Below are 19,005 nucleotides of genomic sequence, written 5' to 3'. Positions count from 1 at the left end.
CCTTCAGTATGCTGATACTATTATAAGGTCCAGTGAATTTCTCAAGGGGTGGACCACCTTCCCATGAGTTAAGAGCAGTCTTCCATAAGCTCAAAATAAGAATTCAATTTAGATAAAGTATTTACCTAATTTAGATAAAATATTCATTTTTGAATGACTTGCTCTTTTATATATCATGTTTGCATTAAATTATATTTTGACAAGGACAGTCATATGTAGATCAGATTATTGATGCCTTAACAAAATAAATTCATACAATATATAATGTATATATGTACACATACTTTTTCTTTAAACTTTTAATTGAGTAATAATAATTCTGATTTTAATTCAGACACATCCAGTGATTGTGTTATACTTTTAATTGTATCTCATTTTCCCATTGTGAAAGAACTTCTATTTCAGTGAATTTAGTTATAATTGCTAGTCTTGATTATAATTGCTATCTTTTTAGTTAGAAGTCATTTAGAGGATATTTGCATACTAGCTCTTTATAAATCCTGAAGAAAAACCTATTTAGCGAAGCTAACGAAGCCACTTATTCTTCAGAGGGGCTTAAAGTGTTTTCTTAACAATTTTTGTAATCTATTAGTTGTTTATTTCTGGTATTGAACAATAGGTGCAAATATACATTCCTATTTTATAGCATCTTCATAAGTTTAAAAAACACTTTTATTCTGTAATATTTGTATTTGTAAAATTAATCATAGAAAGAATGAAATTATATTTTTCATCCCTTTACATTTGTAATAGAAACTTTAGTTGAAATGTCTATAAAATCTTTTAAAATCACAGTTGAAATAGTTTTACTATTCTCTTTTGTCATATATCCCCCCCCACAATAATAAAGGGTAGTAGAAGAAACTTACCATTTTTTCTATTATTATTTATGTGTTTCTTTTTAACTGTAAAACATGGATAGAGTTGCTGAAGTCTGTGGAGTCTTGTGATTTTAAACCTACCTAACATTTTTAACATCATCGAGATCAGTGTTATCTGATAGAAATATAATGCAAGCCACAGGTGTACTTTGAAATTTTCTAGTACCCATATTAAAAAGATGAAAACAACACTTCAACTGAGTATATTAAAAATATTATTATTTTAACATATCACTAATATAAAAATATTAGTGAACTATTTTGCATTCCTTTTTCATAATAAGTCACACATGCTAAGTGTATTGTGTATTTGTAGCACTTTCTAATTTGGACTAGCCACTTTCTTATGGCTACTGTACTGGACAATATGAGTCTGTTCTTATGGGGAAGGCTATCTAGCATATGTACCCTCATTGAAGCCACAAGTTTGCAAATCTGTATGTCAATGAATTTAACTTCTCAAATAATAACCAACAATAACCCTTGTAACAGGTCAATCTGGACAAATAAACTGACTACAAATATTACACAGATTACCATGAAGTCCCATTGAGTGTAATTACTATTACTATAAGAGGAAAAAATGGATTGAAAATATACTCACTCTCTATATTGGATAAAAAGAAATTTTCCATTTAAAAAAAATCAAGGACAGGAATTGGTATTATCAATGATTCTTAATTTAGTCAGATCATTTTCTCACCATGAAAAAATAAGTGAGATAAATTTTCATCAAGTAAATTACAGAAGTTGTAAATGCTTATTGATTTGAAAAGTTAGGACTACAAATGCCCTTTTGTGCATGCACCTAAGAGAAGCTTTGAAGCAGAACATAACAATGTTGAAAACAGTGACTGTTCCTTTTGGAGAACAGTTAAAGTCCCAGGCATCATGTGCAGAGAGTAGGAAGAGATATATGAGACTTTCCAGCTGCTCAATTTCTCTGATTGACCATAAGACTTATGATATTAATGTCTAATATATACATAGTGGATAAACGTCAAATCTTTTCTAAGTTTAATTTTATGTTAAGATAGTAACATTGTTTCACCATCTTTATGAAATAGTGTTATGTTTCAATGATTTGAGAATTCTGACTCGTTTTGATTGGTATTTAATTTTTTTTTTTGTGGTATGAGGATTGAACTCAGGGATACTCTGACCACTTAGCCATGTCCCCAGTCCTATTTTGTATTTTATTTAGAGATAATGTCTCACTGAGTTGCTTAGCACCTCACTTTTGCTTAGTCTGACTTTGAACTTGAAATCCTCCTGCCTCAGACTCCCCAGCCACAGGGATTACAGGCATGAGCCACCACACCTGGTGGCATTTAAATTTTGTTACACTAACTGAATGGCTACTTTTTGAAACATCTTCACTTTTTTTTTTTTTTTTGGTAGTTGTAGATGGACAATATGCCTTTATTTATTTAGTTAGTTTATTTTTATGTGGTGCTAAGGATCAAACCCAGTGCTTCACACATGCTAGGCAAGTGCTCTGCCACTGAGCTACAGCCCCAGTCTCCTCACTAACTTTTAAAACAAACTATCTCATGTTAGCACAAAGGGTGAAGTTGTCAAAACAGACTCATTATTCAAGACTATACTTTACTGATGATTTGAAAGATAAAGGAGCGGCATCCTTTTCCTGAAGGAACTAGAAACCCTCAGATCTTCCTCCTCTTCTCCCTTATTAGATGTGTGACCCAAATTAACAGAGAAATTTTGAGTCATACCTGTAGAAGCATTGTTTGGAAGGGAAGTCATTTCAGTTTAAGAACTCCTCCATTTTATATTTTGTTGGTTACATAAATAGAAAAAAATGTTTATTGATTACTCCAATCCCCCATTTGAGGGTGTTTTACAGGCATACTACTAATTTCTCCCGATTTTTAAGTAAATTATTACTTAAATGCTCAAAGATATTGATTTTTAGAGCCACTTATCTTGGATGTTTTTATTCTCTCATGACCTTTCAAGGCAATCATAACCTTCCTGGAGCCTTGTGAAAGCCTAGCACTGCACTTACTGATTCTATTTTTTTTTTCAGCCTTCCAGTAAATCCTATGATCTGACTTCTGCCCCTACTACATTATTGCTATGGGGAAATTCTTCTGTGGGTTACATTGCCTATGGATTTGCTCAGCAGCATTGTGTAGCAGTTTACATTAACCACCCTGCCAGTTGAATCTCTTCTTCTTAAGTACCTCTTTTTCTTATGCCTGTCTCCTTCACAATTTTCTCATCCTCCTCCATTCCATTATGATAGTCACCGTTTTTAGTACTATTTCCCCTTTTTGTCCCACATATGCTGTCTCTTCACATTGTATTTCTGTTAAAGCCTCTAATACCTGTGAAGACAGCTCTCCATTGTGACCCACCAGGTCAGACTTTCCTCCTGAGTACTGGGCCCAAGTTTCTAACTGGGTGACAAGACACTAAGTACATCAAAATATCCAACTCTACTAGATTATTTCCTCCTCATTTCCTTTACAGCAAATGGCTTCCTTTTCCTAAAATTCCCTCTCATTTGATGGCTTTGACATGTAACTTGCCACATAATCTGGAAGCACTTCTGCTCTTGCTTCAAATTCAGTGAATCAGTAAATCCTCTGGGTTTCCTCAAAGTAGATCCTTCACCTTCATTATAGCCCTTCTCTAGTTCCCTTGTCACTTTTGTCCTGATTAACTTTATTATAAGCTCTAGGATTAGTCTTCATATCTTAAATTTTCTTCCCATTAAAATTAAATTTGTTTGTCTTTTGTCTGCTAGAAAAATTCTACTCATTTTTTAAAACTGCGGGACAAATTTATATCTTTTTAAAGACCTTTCTTAATTCACTCTCCCACCCTTCTCTGTCTTTTGCCAGTCACAATGCTTTCTGAGTCCCACATAATTGTGTAGACTTTGATTGAAACACATTTTATTTCACTTGGTATTTGGTGTTTGTTTCTTCCACTATATTATAAAACTTCTGCGGGCAGGGATCCTATCATGTTTGTGTTTTTCATCTCTAGCGAAAACAATATCATTTTACCTCCTAAAAGTCTAAGTTGGGAAGTGGGGGACTTAAGCACTTCCGATTTTCCAGTCCCAAATTTGGATCTAATTGTGAGCTAGACCCAGGCACTAGAAAGATGGGGGATCTAATTATTACCCTAAGTACAGTGAAGAAGTTTGAAACCTGTGGCTTTAGGTCTGTGAGCCTGAAAGTTACTAACCCCAGAACTAGCCATTTCAGTGAACCACAAGATACTTCCAGTACAAGGTCAGGCCTCGCATCTCATGGCTGCATTGCACATTTATTTGCTATTGTTTTTTGTACAAAGAAGAATCAAGAAATAGCTAAGTCACATGTGCCTGATTCTTTAATGTAAAGTCAGCTATTATACAAACCACTCCTTCCTTGTGGTTCAGTGAAAAAAAGAATTACTTATTTCCCTCCACACAGAAACATGGGCTAAAGGAAAAGAAAGTTCCTGCCTAAAAATCAGTTGTAAATTGAATTAAAATAAATGTGATAAACCTCATTTCAAAGTATAGGTATCTATATTAATTAAAATAAGTAAAATGCAATTTAATACAGTATCAGGAGAAATGTTTTTGAAGGACTGATGTGTTAAATGGGAATACACAATAAAAGTACATATGTGTATAGTCAGCTAACTCATATGCTTTGATTTCTATTATAATAATTCATAAATATTTTTGATTTGTGCTGTTTATGGAATGAATGACTTCCATACAATTTCTCTTTTAGATAATGAAGCTACTAGCCATGTTTTGCCAAGAAAATTGCATCAATAAAGGATGTGTATATTTATGCAAACATGTATTAGCACATTTAAATACACATTTGCTATAATTTTTATCAGTGCTAGGGAGGAAAGCCACAACATAGCAAATTGCTTACAGGGGCTTATGAGTTGTACTTGCTTTATATCTCATCAGTGTGTCTCCAGTGTGTATCATCACTGTTAATTTTTTACTTAGGGGGGTTCTCATTTCTTGCCTGGATTGTTACAAAGCTTAAAGTCTTCTTATTGTCTATTTAAATATTTTAAATATTTAAATATTTTCAAATACTCAATTGACAAGTAGATGTTCCTATGTCAATGAATTTAGAATACTTGACAAAAAAGTACTAATAATTTACTAAAAATATAAGTAACATAACTATGGATAGGATGGTTTGAAAAAGAAATCAGGAAAGAATTGGTTTAGTTCAACTTCATGATTAAAATTTCCAATATAAACTGCCAGATATGAAAATAGAAACTGAAGTTGAAGCTTTGTATATTTATCCATAACTAGAAAGGAGGAGAGAGAAGGACATAAAGATCCTACTTTTGGTCTTTCTATGTGATAGGAGAAAGAGTAAGTTTCACACATTTTAAAAGCATATAAAATATGCTAGTATGTTTAAAATTCTTAAATATGTGATATTAAAACTTAAGTGATATCTATTCTTAGGACAAAACAATTGGCTACAAATAGATTCTGCCCTCATCATATCCACTATATGAGGGAAAAAACAAATATATTTGTTATATCATTTCTATATATCAGCATATTCAGAAGGACTTGGGTATAAAGATATATGTATTATGCTAAATATTTGTTCAAAACTGACCTCTTCATTTGTTTGCCTCCACAGTTTCACAGTTGCTAGTTTCTGAGTGTTCACCTTCCTCCTCTATGGCTTGCACTGCATGTTTCATAACTATAGCTATGTTTTTTTGTTTGTTTGTTTGTTTTTTACTATCATGCTTAAGTAAAAACAGGACTGGAATTTTGCCTCAGGAAGCAAGGTTACTCATAATCCTGTTAAGTTAAAATTATTACTTCACAGAAAAATATTAATCTTAATCATTTTAATAATAATTTCATATTTTTTCAAATAATTTCATAAGTTATAACACAGTTGAGCATAATTCAGTACAGCAAGCACTGTAGTTGTAATTATTTTCCAGTTTCCTTAGAAATATTTTACTTTACTTCATCCCTGGAATAAAGCCAATAAATTGTAAAGAAACATTTTAAAGCATTCAGATTGAATTGATCATTTAAGTAATTTAAAATAATTAAATAATTCAAATGAGTGCACAATGTTTTAAATTTAACAAACGCATAAAACATGTAAGATTACATGGCACACAGTTTTTTCTTTTGCTCAACTTCTATTATTGAATGTCTCCACTATCCTGATGACCTCAAAGCTCAGCTTGAATTACACTGAATCTGTCCATGTAAGCATGATTGCATAAAGACTTCCAAGGGGCTTTGAGAATTGAGTACCTGATGAGCTCATATATCCTGGCCACAAGTTGACACATTTGCTGCTTTGTCCACATAGTTGAATAAATATGGTAAGTCAAGGTACAATGATATAACTACGTAACTATGTTCTATGTTCAATTAAATTCACACACCTCACATTTGCCACCAATACTTTCCCTTCTGGTATGGAATAAGCAATAGTGGCTTATTGAACTTATTTTATTCAAACATAAGTGAGATTCTTAACAATGCATCTTTTGAAACAGTTATATTCCTATTTATGTATATATAGAGATATGTATACACACACACATACACATGCATATTTTTATGAAACAAAATTAAACTTCATAGATTCTAAACACCTTCCCAAACATTATTTTTCTGTATTCGCTTGTAAGGTTTTATTTCCTTACAATATTATAACATCTTTCTGAGCTTGTAAAAATGAAAATTAAATTATAGAGCAAAGTATGGATACTTTGTCTTTTGAGGGTGTTATTCCAGTCCTGTTTTTCCATATATTCTTTTATTTTAGGAGTTACTAAATGTCCTGTTTTTTCCTGTCTTGTTCACTGGGCAACCAGGGGTAGATGGTCCCCCTCCCTAGATAGGAGACGACCTCCTAGCCCCAGGATTCAAATCCAGCATGCATCTCCGGAGAATGACAGGTACTAGTCATGTCCTAACAGATGAGTAGCTTCTAAAGTCTCCTAGGCCACCAAGTGGAAGGATAACCAAGAGAAATGTTGGTTATAACATGCTTGATTTCAGGAGCCAGAACCAGATATGTTGTTAATTCCAACAGTAATTACACACAGCTCTAATAAAGCACCTCAGAATATCTTCTAAAATGAGAATAGTATAGAATATGGTATAATTTAAACACAGTAAAGTTGGGATCTTTTTGAAAGAGTTCTATCTTGATAAGCATTTATTGTAGCATATTTATTAAATGTTGACTATCATATATTGAAGCATATTTATATATTATTTTTGCTTATATGTGAATAAATAAAAATTCTCAGGTGCTTTAGAGTATATTAGATTTTGTCACCCAACCTATTCTTAGTTATATTGGTTGATAGTTTAATCTCAGTTTCCTTGATTTATTACTGTGTAAGCTTGTTCAAGAAGTTTAGGCTTTGGGGTATATTAAAAAATGTCTGGTTTAAAGTAAGACACCCAGTTCTCATACACTTTATGTGTTTCATTATGTTTTAAACAAAATATTTTCAAGGGCTAGGGTCAGTTGTACCAGGTAGATCTTTAAAAATAGCATCAGTGCTTTGAATTCACTTCAAGATGGTCTGTATGAAGTACCACAATATGTATTTTCCATTGCTTCATTTTTTCTAGTTTGCAGTTAACCCCAATTTTCTATTTATTGTGTTTGTTATATATAGTTCTTACCTGTAAACATTTTCTCCAGCTGGTCACAAAAAGGTTTTTGTGTGTCTGAGATGTTTTTCTGCAGTAGAAATTCAGTCAACACATGGGTGGTATTTATTTAGGAGATAATTGGATATGGTATCTCTAAAATAGAAAACCTAGCTACATGACCACTAGTTATATGGGCATACAGGTTCTGTTAAGTGTGTGATTACATATAGCAGTGTAATTGTAACCTTAATGAAAAGTTATGTAATTTACTTTCTGTTTCTACAAATCAAGGTAACTTGGTGATTTCAATTTCATAGAAAAACTAAACACTATTACTTAGAAAAATTTAACGACATTTTACAAATGTTGGGAAAGACCACAAACTGATATTTTATGAAGGTTTCAGAATATTTTAGCACTAAAGACATTTACCTTTCCATATGATTTATATTTACATATTTGGAGTTTAAAATTAATTGCTTTTGCTACTATCTGGTTTAGAATTTCTAGGACTAGAAGAATTAGTAAAGTCTCCAATCTAAAATTTATTGCAAATGTAATACTTTTATTGCATTTAAACTAACTGTAATGCAGTTGTATAAATTAAGTAAAAATTTAGATCTATATTGCTACTCATTCATTTGATAAATACTTATTATTTTTTCCTACTATGCAACTATTCTAATGGCTAAAGTCAGAGCAGTGAATAAGAAAGATAAGATCCAGGTCAGGGAGGAACTTAGGAATTTCCCTCAAGAAAAGATAATTCTGAAAAGTCCTTGAATTTATTTTAAACAAATAAAGCAACAATTTCATATAATATAGAACAATTTAATATAATGGTATTTGTAATATACATAAATATAATTTTACCTGGACACTGATTGAGCAAATAGAATTCCAGTAATAGCTTCAGTTTTTACACTGAAGCTTCATTTAATGGTACATAAATTTTTTTGTATATAAATTTTGTTGATTACCCAGATTGTGTGTGTTTGTGTGTGTGTGTGTGTGTGTGTTGCAAGACAGTTTTTAGGAGCAAAGATGAACATTTTAGGTAAGATTATTAAAGGGAACATCAAGTTGTGAAACTTTATACATTTTACTGTTTTTTGTTTGTTTGTTTGCTTGTTTTGTACCTGGGATTGAATCCAGGGGTGCTTAACCACTGAGACACATCCCCAGCCCTTTTTTATATTTTTATTTAGAGAGAGGGTCTCAGTTGCTTAGGCCTCACCTTTAAATTGGTGAGGCCAGGTTTGAACTTGAAATCCTCCAATATCAGTCTCTGAGCTGCTGGGATCACAGGTGTGCACCATCACACTGGGCACATTTGCTTTTTTATAATGACTTCTTCATAAATAATACCTATATTCAACCAAAGAAAATTTATTTGTGTATAAGAGTGTGTGTGTGTAGTACTAGGGATCAGTTCCAGAGCCTCATTTATGCCAGGCAAGTACTCTACTACTGGGCTACATCCTCTGACATTTTTTTTTCAATTTTTATTTTGAGACAGGGTCTCACTAAGTTTTTCCAGACTGGCCTTAAACTTTTGATCTTCTTCCTCAGCCTTCCAAGTATCTGGGAATACAGGGTGTGCCACCACACCTGGCTAAGAAATACATTTGAAATGACTTGGTACCATGATTTATTATTGTAGAGAATAGAAAATAGTTCACAATAAATTTTATTAAGTTAAAATGATATATTCCCATAAAAATGAGAAACCCCAGTCAACTAGTGCTAAATTCACAGGTCACCATGCCAACCACTTGATAAAGCTTAATGAGCACTTACTTGCACATCACCTCCCAGGAGCTTTTTTACTCATTGAGAAACTCCTTCCAATTTCTAAGTAAAATGAACATGGTGTCAGAATTTTGTTTGCTGAATATTTATAAGTACATGGACATTAGTTGAATTTATCCTGGGAAACTGGCAACCAGGAAAATATATATGCAGAATTTGAATGTTTTGTATCATGGCCATATTCAAGTATTTTGAAAATCACATTCCAATGTTAGTATCTTAACATATTAATTTTGTACTTGAATTTTAATGTCTTCAGAAAGCTTTAGTTATCAATGTATTCAGGAACTTGCTCTAACTTAAATTATTATTTAAGAGTTATTGAAGAGAAAAGGAAAATTGTGTGGATTTTAATAATTATTTCTTTTGATTAGTACATTTAAAAAATCTTCACAATTATGTTTATATAAAGAGGGGAAAATGCTTTAAAATTGAGTTTCAAAATAATTTAGGTTTAATTAGAAACATTTCCAGATTTCTGATTTTTACTCGTGCTTCAATTTAATCATAAATTTTTATATTTACATTTCAATGTGCCTTCATAGCTTTTAAATAATTTCATCTGTACCCTATAAACTAGTAGATGTGGAACTGGGAATATAGCTGAGTTGGTAGCATGCTTGCCTCACAAGCACAAGGTCCTGGGTTCAGTTCCCAGCACTGTAAGAAAAAAAAAGAAAAAGAAGCCAAATTAATAAGCATAATGCCAAATCATACAGCTATTAACATTTTGAATGAAAAAAGAAATAAAATTCTGGTTCTCGTCTACTTAAACCAAAGAAACATTCTTTATGAATAATAAAATAATGATCACAATTAATAGAAAAAAACCATATATATATATATATATATTTTTTTTTTTTTTTTTTAAAGAACAGAAAACTTAAGAGCACAAGAACATCAAGGCAGTGTCCTTACCAACTAATTAAGGCCTATATGATCTTGTATCAGTCACTTGAACTTTATGGGACTCAGTTTCCTTATCTGTAAATGTACCGAGTTGTAGATGGACCAGCTGAATTCTAATGTTTGATCTGATGCTAAAACTAAGAATATGCTGCCTTGTTGCATTATGATAAAACATATATTGGAGCCTAAATAATGACTGAAAGTTCACTGTGAGTGAGACAATAAATTAGAGGTCATCCATTATTTATGGCATTTTATATTTTTCTTTAGCCCAGAAAATGATGCATAGGTTTATTTCTAAACTGATCAGATGGGAACTAAAGTTTATAGCCCTAGTTCATTGTATGCCCATTATAATTTTTGAGTGTCAAATTCAATGATAACATACAAAATAAAACTTTTTGTGGGGGGAATACCAGGGATTGAACTCTTGGGCACTCAACCACTGAACCATATCCCCAGCCCTATTTTGTATTTTATTTAGAGACAGGGTCTCACTGAGTTGCTTAGCGCCTCACCATTGCTAAGGCTGGCTTTGAACTCAAGATCCTTCTGTCTCCATTCCCTGAGCCCTTGGGATTATAAGTATGCACCACCGTGCCTGGCCCAAAATAAAACTTTTTAAAATTTAAACTTATTTAAATTTATACATACATATAAACATAAGAATACTAAATATTTGTGGGGTATCATGATGTTTTAATACGTGTATGTATTGTGCATATATGTATATATTTGTATGTACATATATATGTATACACATATGTAATAATATGTATATAAAAGCATGTAATATATAAATCCAGGTTAACATTGTTTCCTCATCACTTTTTATGATGAAAACAATCAGAATTCTTCTAGCTTTTAAAAATGTCATTTTCTATGATCATATTCTGTACAATAGCACACCTTTTTTTCTCATGTCTCACTGTAATTTGGTACCTATTGATCAAGCTCTCCCCACACACTGTCCCCATCCTTTGACCCCACATTTGTTGAAACACTATTAAAATAAACAGTAGCCAAGCAATGGAAATAAGTTAAGTGTTCATCAAGTAATAAATAGATAAAGAAAAAACAGTACATACATACAGTGGAGTACTATTCAGCCTAAAGAAGGAAATCCTGTCATTTGTGACAATAGTTTTTGAACCATTCATTCATCATTTATTTGAACTACTGTGTACTTAGTATTGACATTACAGTAATAACTCAGACGTGGTTTCTGACCACAAGAAACTTATGAAAAGTAATATTAATTTATAAGGGAGTTCATTCTACTGTGATGCCTTTTGTGTTTTCATGATCAGTCTTTTCACTAGTATAGTACATAATATAGATGGAATTTTTGACCTTTCCTATTTTACATACCTTCAGCCTCTTTTTACTCCAAGGGATAGATGGGTTTTAAATGTACAGTGTATTCATAGCTAGGATTTAGGATTCAGGACAGAAAGGATATTAGAATTTCCTATTTTTTTCTTTGGCCTTGCTTGACACTGAATTCCTGCAATTATGTGTCTATCATTTTAGTTCTATTTGAGGAATTCTTTTTAAGTGGTTAGAAGAATTATAAAGACATATCCTTGGTAAGAATATTTAGAAGAATCTTTAATGCAATAAAATTTTAATGGCATTTGAGGAAAAAAAGGGATTGTCTTTAACTAGAAGATTAAAAACAAATGTAAAAAGTGTACATATATGAACCTCTATATGGAAGTTATGCTTATAGATAAATAAGTATCTTTATATTCAAAACCAAATATGTGTTATCATTTAACCACTTGCATGTTTTAAGTAATGCTAAAAATACTACAAATGCTGATTCTGTGTCAAATTACAAAAACTACAAATACTATAATACAAATATTGAGTAATATTGGAATATTTAGAATTAATAAACCTAACATTTTGCGGGTGAAAAAGCAGGATAATTTGACCAAAGGCACCCAACTAGCCAAGAAACAGAATGGAGATGAAAACCAGTCTGACTAGAGTCCATACTTCAGTCAGTATGTTCCCATTTTATTTATGCCAGAGGTGTAATGTGATTACTTCTGTTGAGATCATAGACTCTCAATTCAACTCCTGGCTTGACATTTAGTGATCATGTGAGTAAGAATAAAATATTTAACCTCTCCAAGCCTCTGTCTCATTATTCTTCAGAAGATAAAAGAATACCTGCCTCTTTGAGTTGGCAAGGTTAGATGAGATCATGCATGTAAAAAAAAATTATAATCCATTTAGTGTGTGACTCCAGTAAGCTTTAGAAGATGAGAAGAGGAAGAAGAGTTTGAAAATTTTACCAAGGAAGTGAAATCTCATTCCAATCTAGAAAAATAAATAACATTTACCAGGCATAGGAAGAAATGCAGGCAGGTTCTAAGAGATGTGAACAGCCCTTTTATTGGGCAGAGGTAGAAAGTTTGTACAAAGACTCACTGTGTTCTGTCCATCCGCTCTCTCCTCTCCCCCAGACTGACGCATCTCCCTCAAATCCTGCTGTACTGATTAATCTGCCTTTGGACCTACCCACTTGCTGTTGCCTTTGCCTGAGATTTTCTTTCCTTGAATATAAATATACCTAACTCCTTCACCTTCAGGTTTGCTGAAATGTCACTAACTCAGTGGTTCTTTTCTGGCCACTCTGCTTAAAAGTGTAAACTACAGCTGCCCTCAGTCCCCCAGATCACATTTCTGATCCTCTGTGTCTGATTTACATTTTTGCTGTTGTTATCATTTATCACTTTCTCACACACTGTATTACGTAGTTGTATAAGATTCTTTTTTTATTTTTTTATCTTCCACCAGTGAAAGGTACATTGCTTGAAATCAGAGATCTCTGTCTACTTCATTCACAGACATATTCCACACACTTAGAATAGACCCTGGCTCACATACAAGTTCAATAAGCATTTGTTGCATTAATGAAAGACAGACTTGAGTGAAAAATCCTTAATGACAATGACATCTGCTTTCCCTGTGCTGAAAATGAGAAAAGGAACATTTGTTCTCCCAGAAGTTGTCCTGGGCCCTGTTGGGACCATGCATAAATTACCCATAAAGTTATGCTAATTTTTCTTTGAGCTCAGATACCTCCTGGGCTGCAGACCTACTTACTTGCCTCTCATCCCCTTCTTCACATCTTTGTGCTGTGTTTATCCCTCCTTCCCTGGCTTCAAGAACAAGCCTCCCTTGGCCAACAACCATAACAGCCATCCCCTGTGCACTTCTAACATCCCGAAGTCTTTTCTCACCATAGAGCAATAAAGTAAACCCCTTCCAAATCCTCTTAATGTGTGAAGGAGAGACTTCTCTTTGTGCTTTCCCAACCCTGTATGAGATTTCATGTTCCCTTCTTGAAGGGTGCCCCCCTGGGACATGCATCAGAATTTACCTCCTCTACTCACTTTTGAATGGAGCCAGACAGACTTATGTTCCAGCTTTGCTACTTTATGATTGAGTGGTCTTGCCCTGAGCCAGTTGCCTCATCTGTGATAATAGAGAAAATGGAGATATCACCTTCTTAAAGGATTGTTTTAAATGAGTTCATATTCCTTTAATGCCTGGCATACAGTTATCTCTCAATATATCAAAAACCTGTTTTCCAAGTAATAAGGGAATGTGATAAGTGAGAGGTGACTTCCTCCTCTATTTCTTCCCTTTTTTTCACCTCAGAAATGAGATTTCAGAATTGTAGCAGGTAAAGAACACACAGCTGAAACCCTGAATTGGAAGAATAAGATAGTATGAATAAAGATGGGGAGAAAGGAGAAGCCTCAGTACTATACATACTGTAAAAACTTATTTCATTCTTTGACTCATGTAGGATGTCTGACACTGATAAGTGAAGACAGACATTAGTCTAAATGTTGGAAGGAAGGTGTATCAGGAAAGAAAATAAGTATAAATTGTAGTGATTCAATAACCAATGTAAAATATACGTCCTTATGCTTTGTCTAATTTTTAAAGGCATTCGTTTCTAGATCACAATATTTTGTATTATTTCAAATATGTAGTCTTCAATGAATAACTCTGAGATGGTGGATATGCTAATGAATTCCAGTATAGTAACTGTTTTACTATATGTATTTATCTTGTAACAGCATGCATACCTTAAATGTACATAATTTTAGATAGCTAGGTTAGTTCAGATGTTTTGGGCTAAACAGGCACATGTAAATGCCTTAGGGATGTAGGCTGTCTTATATGTACATTGTTTCTATGAAGAAACTTAAAGTTCCAAATATTGAGTATATATGTGTACTTTTAGAAAGCATATTGGGGACTTTATTAATTCTTTGATTTGTAACATTATTAACTTTTTACAATGCAACATTATACCAAAGAATCTTTATGACGATTTGAAAAATAGCTTAGTTTATTTAAATACTTGGATTTATGTCAATATCTTTCACCTTAGCATTTTCCTTCTTTTTTCTCCATAATTTTGAGGCAAAAAAAAGAGAGAGAGAGAGAGAGAGAGCAACTTTGTAGCAGCAAGTTGAACTTTAAAGTAGAAAGCACATCATCCCTCTGTGCTCTGTGGTCTTTCAGCACCTAACCCACCACCATGGTCACATTTATCATCATTGCATTTCACCATTAAATCTGTTTACTCATCAGGGAGGCAGAGTTGTCAGCAGGGATCTGTGTTAGATCATTGCTGTAGACCTGTTTGTCTAGACTAATGAAACGTCAGTTTCTGGTGTCTCCTGTTGGCAACTCATGTCTTCCACCCAGCACCAATTCTGATTTTTTTAATTTAATTTTTTTTTTTTTAATTTGAAAAGTATTGACTGACAAAACCATTTAGGTAAAATAGTTGTCATTTTCATGTCTATTGTTTTTATCATTGTATGATGTTGATGTAGCTTTATTCATCAGATATTTTGTATTTCTTTAACATTTCATTCCACAGGCACTCCAGAAAGTCTGAAAGATCTAGCATCCAAAAACAGACTAGGAAAGGCACTGCCTCTGATGCAGAAAGGTAGGCTCGGTGTTGTACTGTGCTGCCGTCCTCCCTTCCTATAGTCAGGGTGCCCCGCTCTCATGTTACTTATGTAGTTTCTTAAACACAGGTTGTGATGTTTAAAGAATTTCATGCAAATAATTCTGTCCCTTTGTGGGAATAATCTCATTGAAGAAATAAGGGGTATTTTGAAAGCCATCCTAAAATCTTAAGAGTTAAAAAAATCTCACTTTTCTTTTCATGATCATTCTGATTACTAATGAGGATTAAACTCACATTCATTTGTGTATACATATTGGGACTTTATTATTTCAGAGATTATATTTAATGTTTTCATAAATATAATGCCTGGAATTTGCAAATGTTTTAAATACCTGTTATTTATATGAATATGTCATCTTTTAAAAAGTCTCTTTTCTTCAAAAGGATAATCTATAACTGTATAGATAAATGGTGATTTAATGTAAAAATTATAAGGAATTAATGACCTGTGGTATAATTCCTCACATTCCACAAATTTTTAACTATATCTAGGTACAATATAGCAGAAAATACTTAAAAGTCCTAAATAACATATTCATTCAGTTTTTCATTTTTCCAACAATTGTTGGGAGCAGGTAAGAGGGCATAGATGTAGATGAATGAGTGCATTCAGGTATCACAGCTGTTACTATAGAAGTATGCACTGATACAGTTAAAACAGGGTGACGTTAGAAACTGTTTCATAAACTGATTATCAATTGAACTAAGTCTGGATAGATAAAAGCACTTGTGAAAAGTAGACTGTTCCATGAGAGGGACAATATAAAAAAACACTAAAACTTGAAATATCTTCTTGAGTTTATGGAAAATGTACCAGTTTTGGAATGGAGAATAGGACCCAGGGAGTGGAAAAAAGGGGGGGGGGGGATAAAATGAGAGACATCCTGAGAGGTTAATTGTTAATGATGTGCTAAAGGATCTCAACTTCTTTATGATCTATCGATGTGCTTTAAACACAGGAGGTGGAGAGTGATTTTTAATTTCCAAAATCATAGATCACCTTGGAAACATTTTGGAAGGTGGATGAAAAGGACCAAGGGTGGTTGCAGGGTACCAATCAGCTAGATTATCCCAACAGGCTTATTTGAGATGGAATCTTTACAATTCAGTGATTCATTCATTTAACAAGTATGTACCAAGTTATGTGCTACGTTCAAGGATCAAAGTCCTGAGCAACAACCAAAAAAAAAAAAAAAAAGGAAATCTTCCTAGAGGATATTGCCACTGCGATAAGAGATAAGATCTGAAAAGTAAGAAAATATGGGCCATGCCAAGCAATGAGTAAAGGAGAGCAAGTGTACTCCTGGCAGTGGTGTATGGAAACGTTGACTGTTTAGAGGATTTAACTTACAGTAGAATAAGGATGCAGGAGACTCAAAAAAGTCTTGAGTTGGAAAAGGAATTGGATTTTGAGGAAGAAAATGAAACGCAAAGTTCTGATAGTTACCTAGATAGACAGATTGAAATGAAATAATACTAATTACATTTCTGTTTTCACATTCTTTAATCTCAGCTCAGCAATCTAAAATAGACAACTCTAACCTTTTATGCATGTAGGCTTGTTTGGTTATAATTAAATCGCTTCATTGAATTGTAGTAGACTGTGAATTACACACATAGCTTTAAGTGAATTGTTGAATAGTTAGTTACAGAAGAATGGACTTGGATTTTCTAAGTTACATTAGTTTTCATTTCTCCAAAAGATAAAATTGTTTCTATCTAGCTACAGTTGAAGTGAGGTCACAGTATGAATGCTTTGCACTTTTACTTTTTTTTTTTCCTGTGTTGAAGATCAAACCCGGGCTTTATGCATACTAGGAAAGCTGTCTACCACTTAGATAAACTCCTAGCCTGGACATTGATTCTTGACCTTTGGAAGTTAAGAGCTTACCAAAAGGAGTCCTATCACTCCATCATGCATTGGTTTCTGGCAAAAATTGCTGTGAAACTGACATGGCTTAAAGACCCTTTGTTGGCTTCAGCAAACTGGTCTCATGAGTAATTGCTCATAAGAAAATATTTTGAAAGATATAATAACCATTTGTAGATTGAAGACAGGCAGAACTGATTTCTGTCTTCTGTGCCTAACTATTTAAAGTGGTGCTTCATATTCTCTTAAGAAGCTCTTTCATAAAAGTCTAGCTTTTCTCCTCCATGTAAATTCAGCTCTGAGAACTGCTAGCATCATTTCTGCCTTCTGTTCTAATGACTTTTCTTCTTTTGGAACCAACACTCTGCATCCTGACTGTGGATGCTTTGTTTAGACATCTACTTAGACTTGCTTAAATGTGTGTTTTATTTTGTGCTCTTGCTATTGGAAAGAGCCTCTTCAGCTCTGTAAAGGGTCATCGTAGGAGGAATTATTTTGATGACTTCAAATACTACAACCATGTGGTATAACGCCCTTTGATAAGTCATTAAAAAAAAAAAGAAAAAATAAAACCCAAAACTGGAATTTTTTAGCATCAGTAGAAGCAATTTCTGCAAGTTCCATTTTCAACAATAGAAATATCTGACTAAAGATCTAAGATTTTGATGAGAAATGTGTATAACAAGTCTAAGTTTTAGGTGAATAATGTAGACATGGATCAAACTCAGTAGTAAATATTTAGATGTGCATTTGGAGGTAGTGAGGTAGAGAATGCAGCAAATATGTTTATATATGTAGCAGAATGGGTTCTCATTAGATGCCATTTTCCATTTATTTTGATCCTTACAAATTGACAGAACATAATTCTTTCAAGTCTTGCCAAAACAACTTGATACTTATGTTTTATATTAAAAAATTAATAGCATATCCAAGATGAGAAATTACTATTTTTCGATTCATGGTACAGAAACAAATCCTTTCTCAGTAAGCAGAAAAGAGAGTAAGTGTTGGACCACAACAGACCCATGTGGATCCTGACTCCACCACATTCTCTCTCTTTTTGCAAGTTATTATGATCCTCAGTTTTTTCATTTATAACATAGTAATAATTATAATTCATAGGGTGTAAGAATTCAAAAAAGTACTCACAGATAAACATGTCTTTACATGTGTGTGCATGCATAAGTGCACACACACTTCCAGTGCCTGGCATGTACATATGCCCCACATTGATGATAAGTAAAGAAAAGCTCTTACCATTTTGCTTATCCATCATTCACTTCCTGCCACATTCTATAACATGGTTGTTCTAAACCTCTTTCGTTCTTTTTGCATCCTTACGTTTTATCACACCCCATTTCATTGAAAAGATCAAGGCACTACCGCCTGCATTCTCGAAGTTTTTCACTCTGGTACCTCAGAATTTCTTGATTAATTTTTCTTTCCTTTTGCCTAAAACAAACCATACTTCTTTCCATTATCTCTCTTCTGCAAAATCTTACTCTTCTCTCTTCCAGTTCTGCATTTCCTCTCTTCTCAGTTTCCCTTCCTATAATTCAGCTTGCTGCCTCATTCCTATCTTTCTCAGGCAAAGTGACTTTCTATTTATTCTTTTTTTCTGTGCTCTCATGCCTGTTACACACTTGCTAGTGGCAGGAATTGTTTCATTATTGAGGGTCTTTTAGTTGATGTCAAAGAAAAAACAAATCTTTTGCTAAATGATTCATCTCAAATATCACCGGCTATTTTCAGGCTCTGCAAGCCTCCTTGTGGCTCAACAAATGATACCTTAAGTCGCATATTCTGGAGTTCTATACTATTCAGCCAGGAAACCATTTATTTGCCCCTGAGG

General features: G+C 33.2%; 1 protein-coding gene across 1 annotated transcript in view; it reads left to right on the top strand.

Moving 5' to 3' along the window:
* Nucleotides 1-19,005, top strand: part of Rims1 (regulating synaptic membrane exocytosis 1) — a 449,118-nt gene that overhangs the window by 315,210 nt on the left and 114,903 nt on the right. Inside the window, 2 exon segments of the mRNA XM_047559146.1 lie at nt 6,750-6,833; nt 15,188-15,259. Of these exon segments, the coding sequence (XP_047415102.1) occupies nt 6,750-6,833; nt 15,188-15,259 (156 nt within the window).

The sequence above is a fragment of the Sciurus carolinensis genome, chromosome 7 (assembly GCF_902686445.1).
Source record: "Sciurus carolinensis chromosome 7, mSciCar1.2, whole genome shotgun sequence".
Lineage (NCBI taxonomy): Eukaryota > Metazoa > Chordata > Mammalia > Rodentia > Sciuridae > Sciurus > Sciurus carolinensis.
This window is presented reverse-complemented; position numbering and strand designations above follow the sequence as displayed.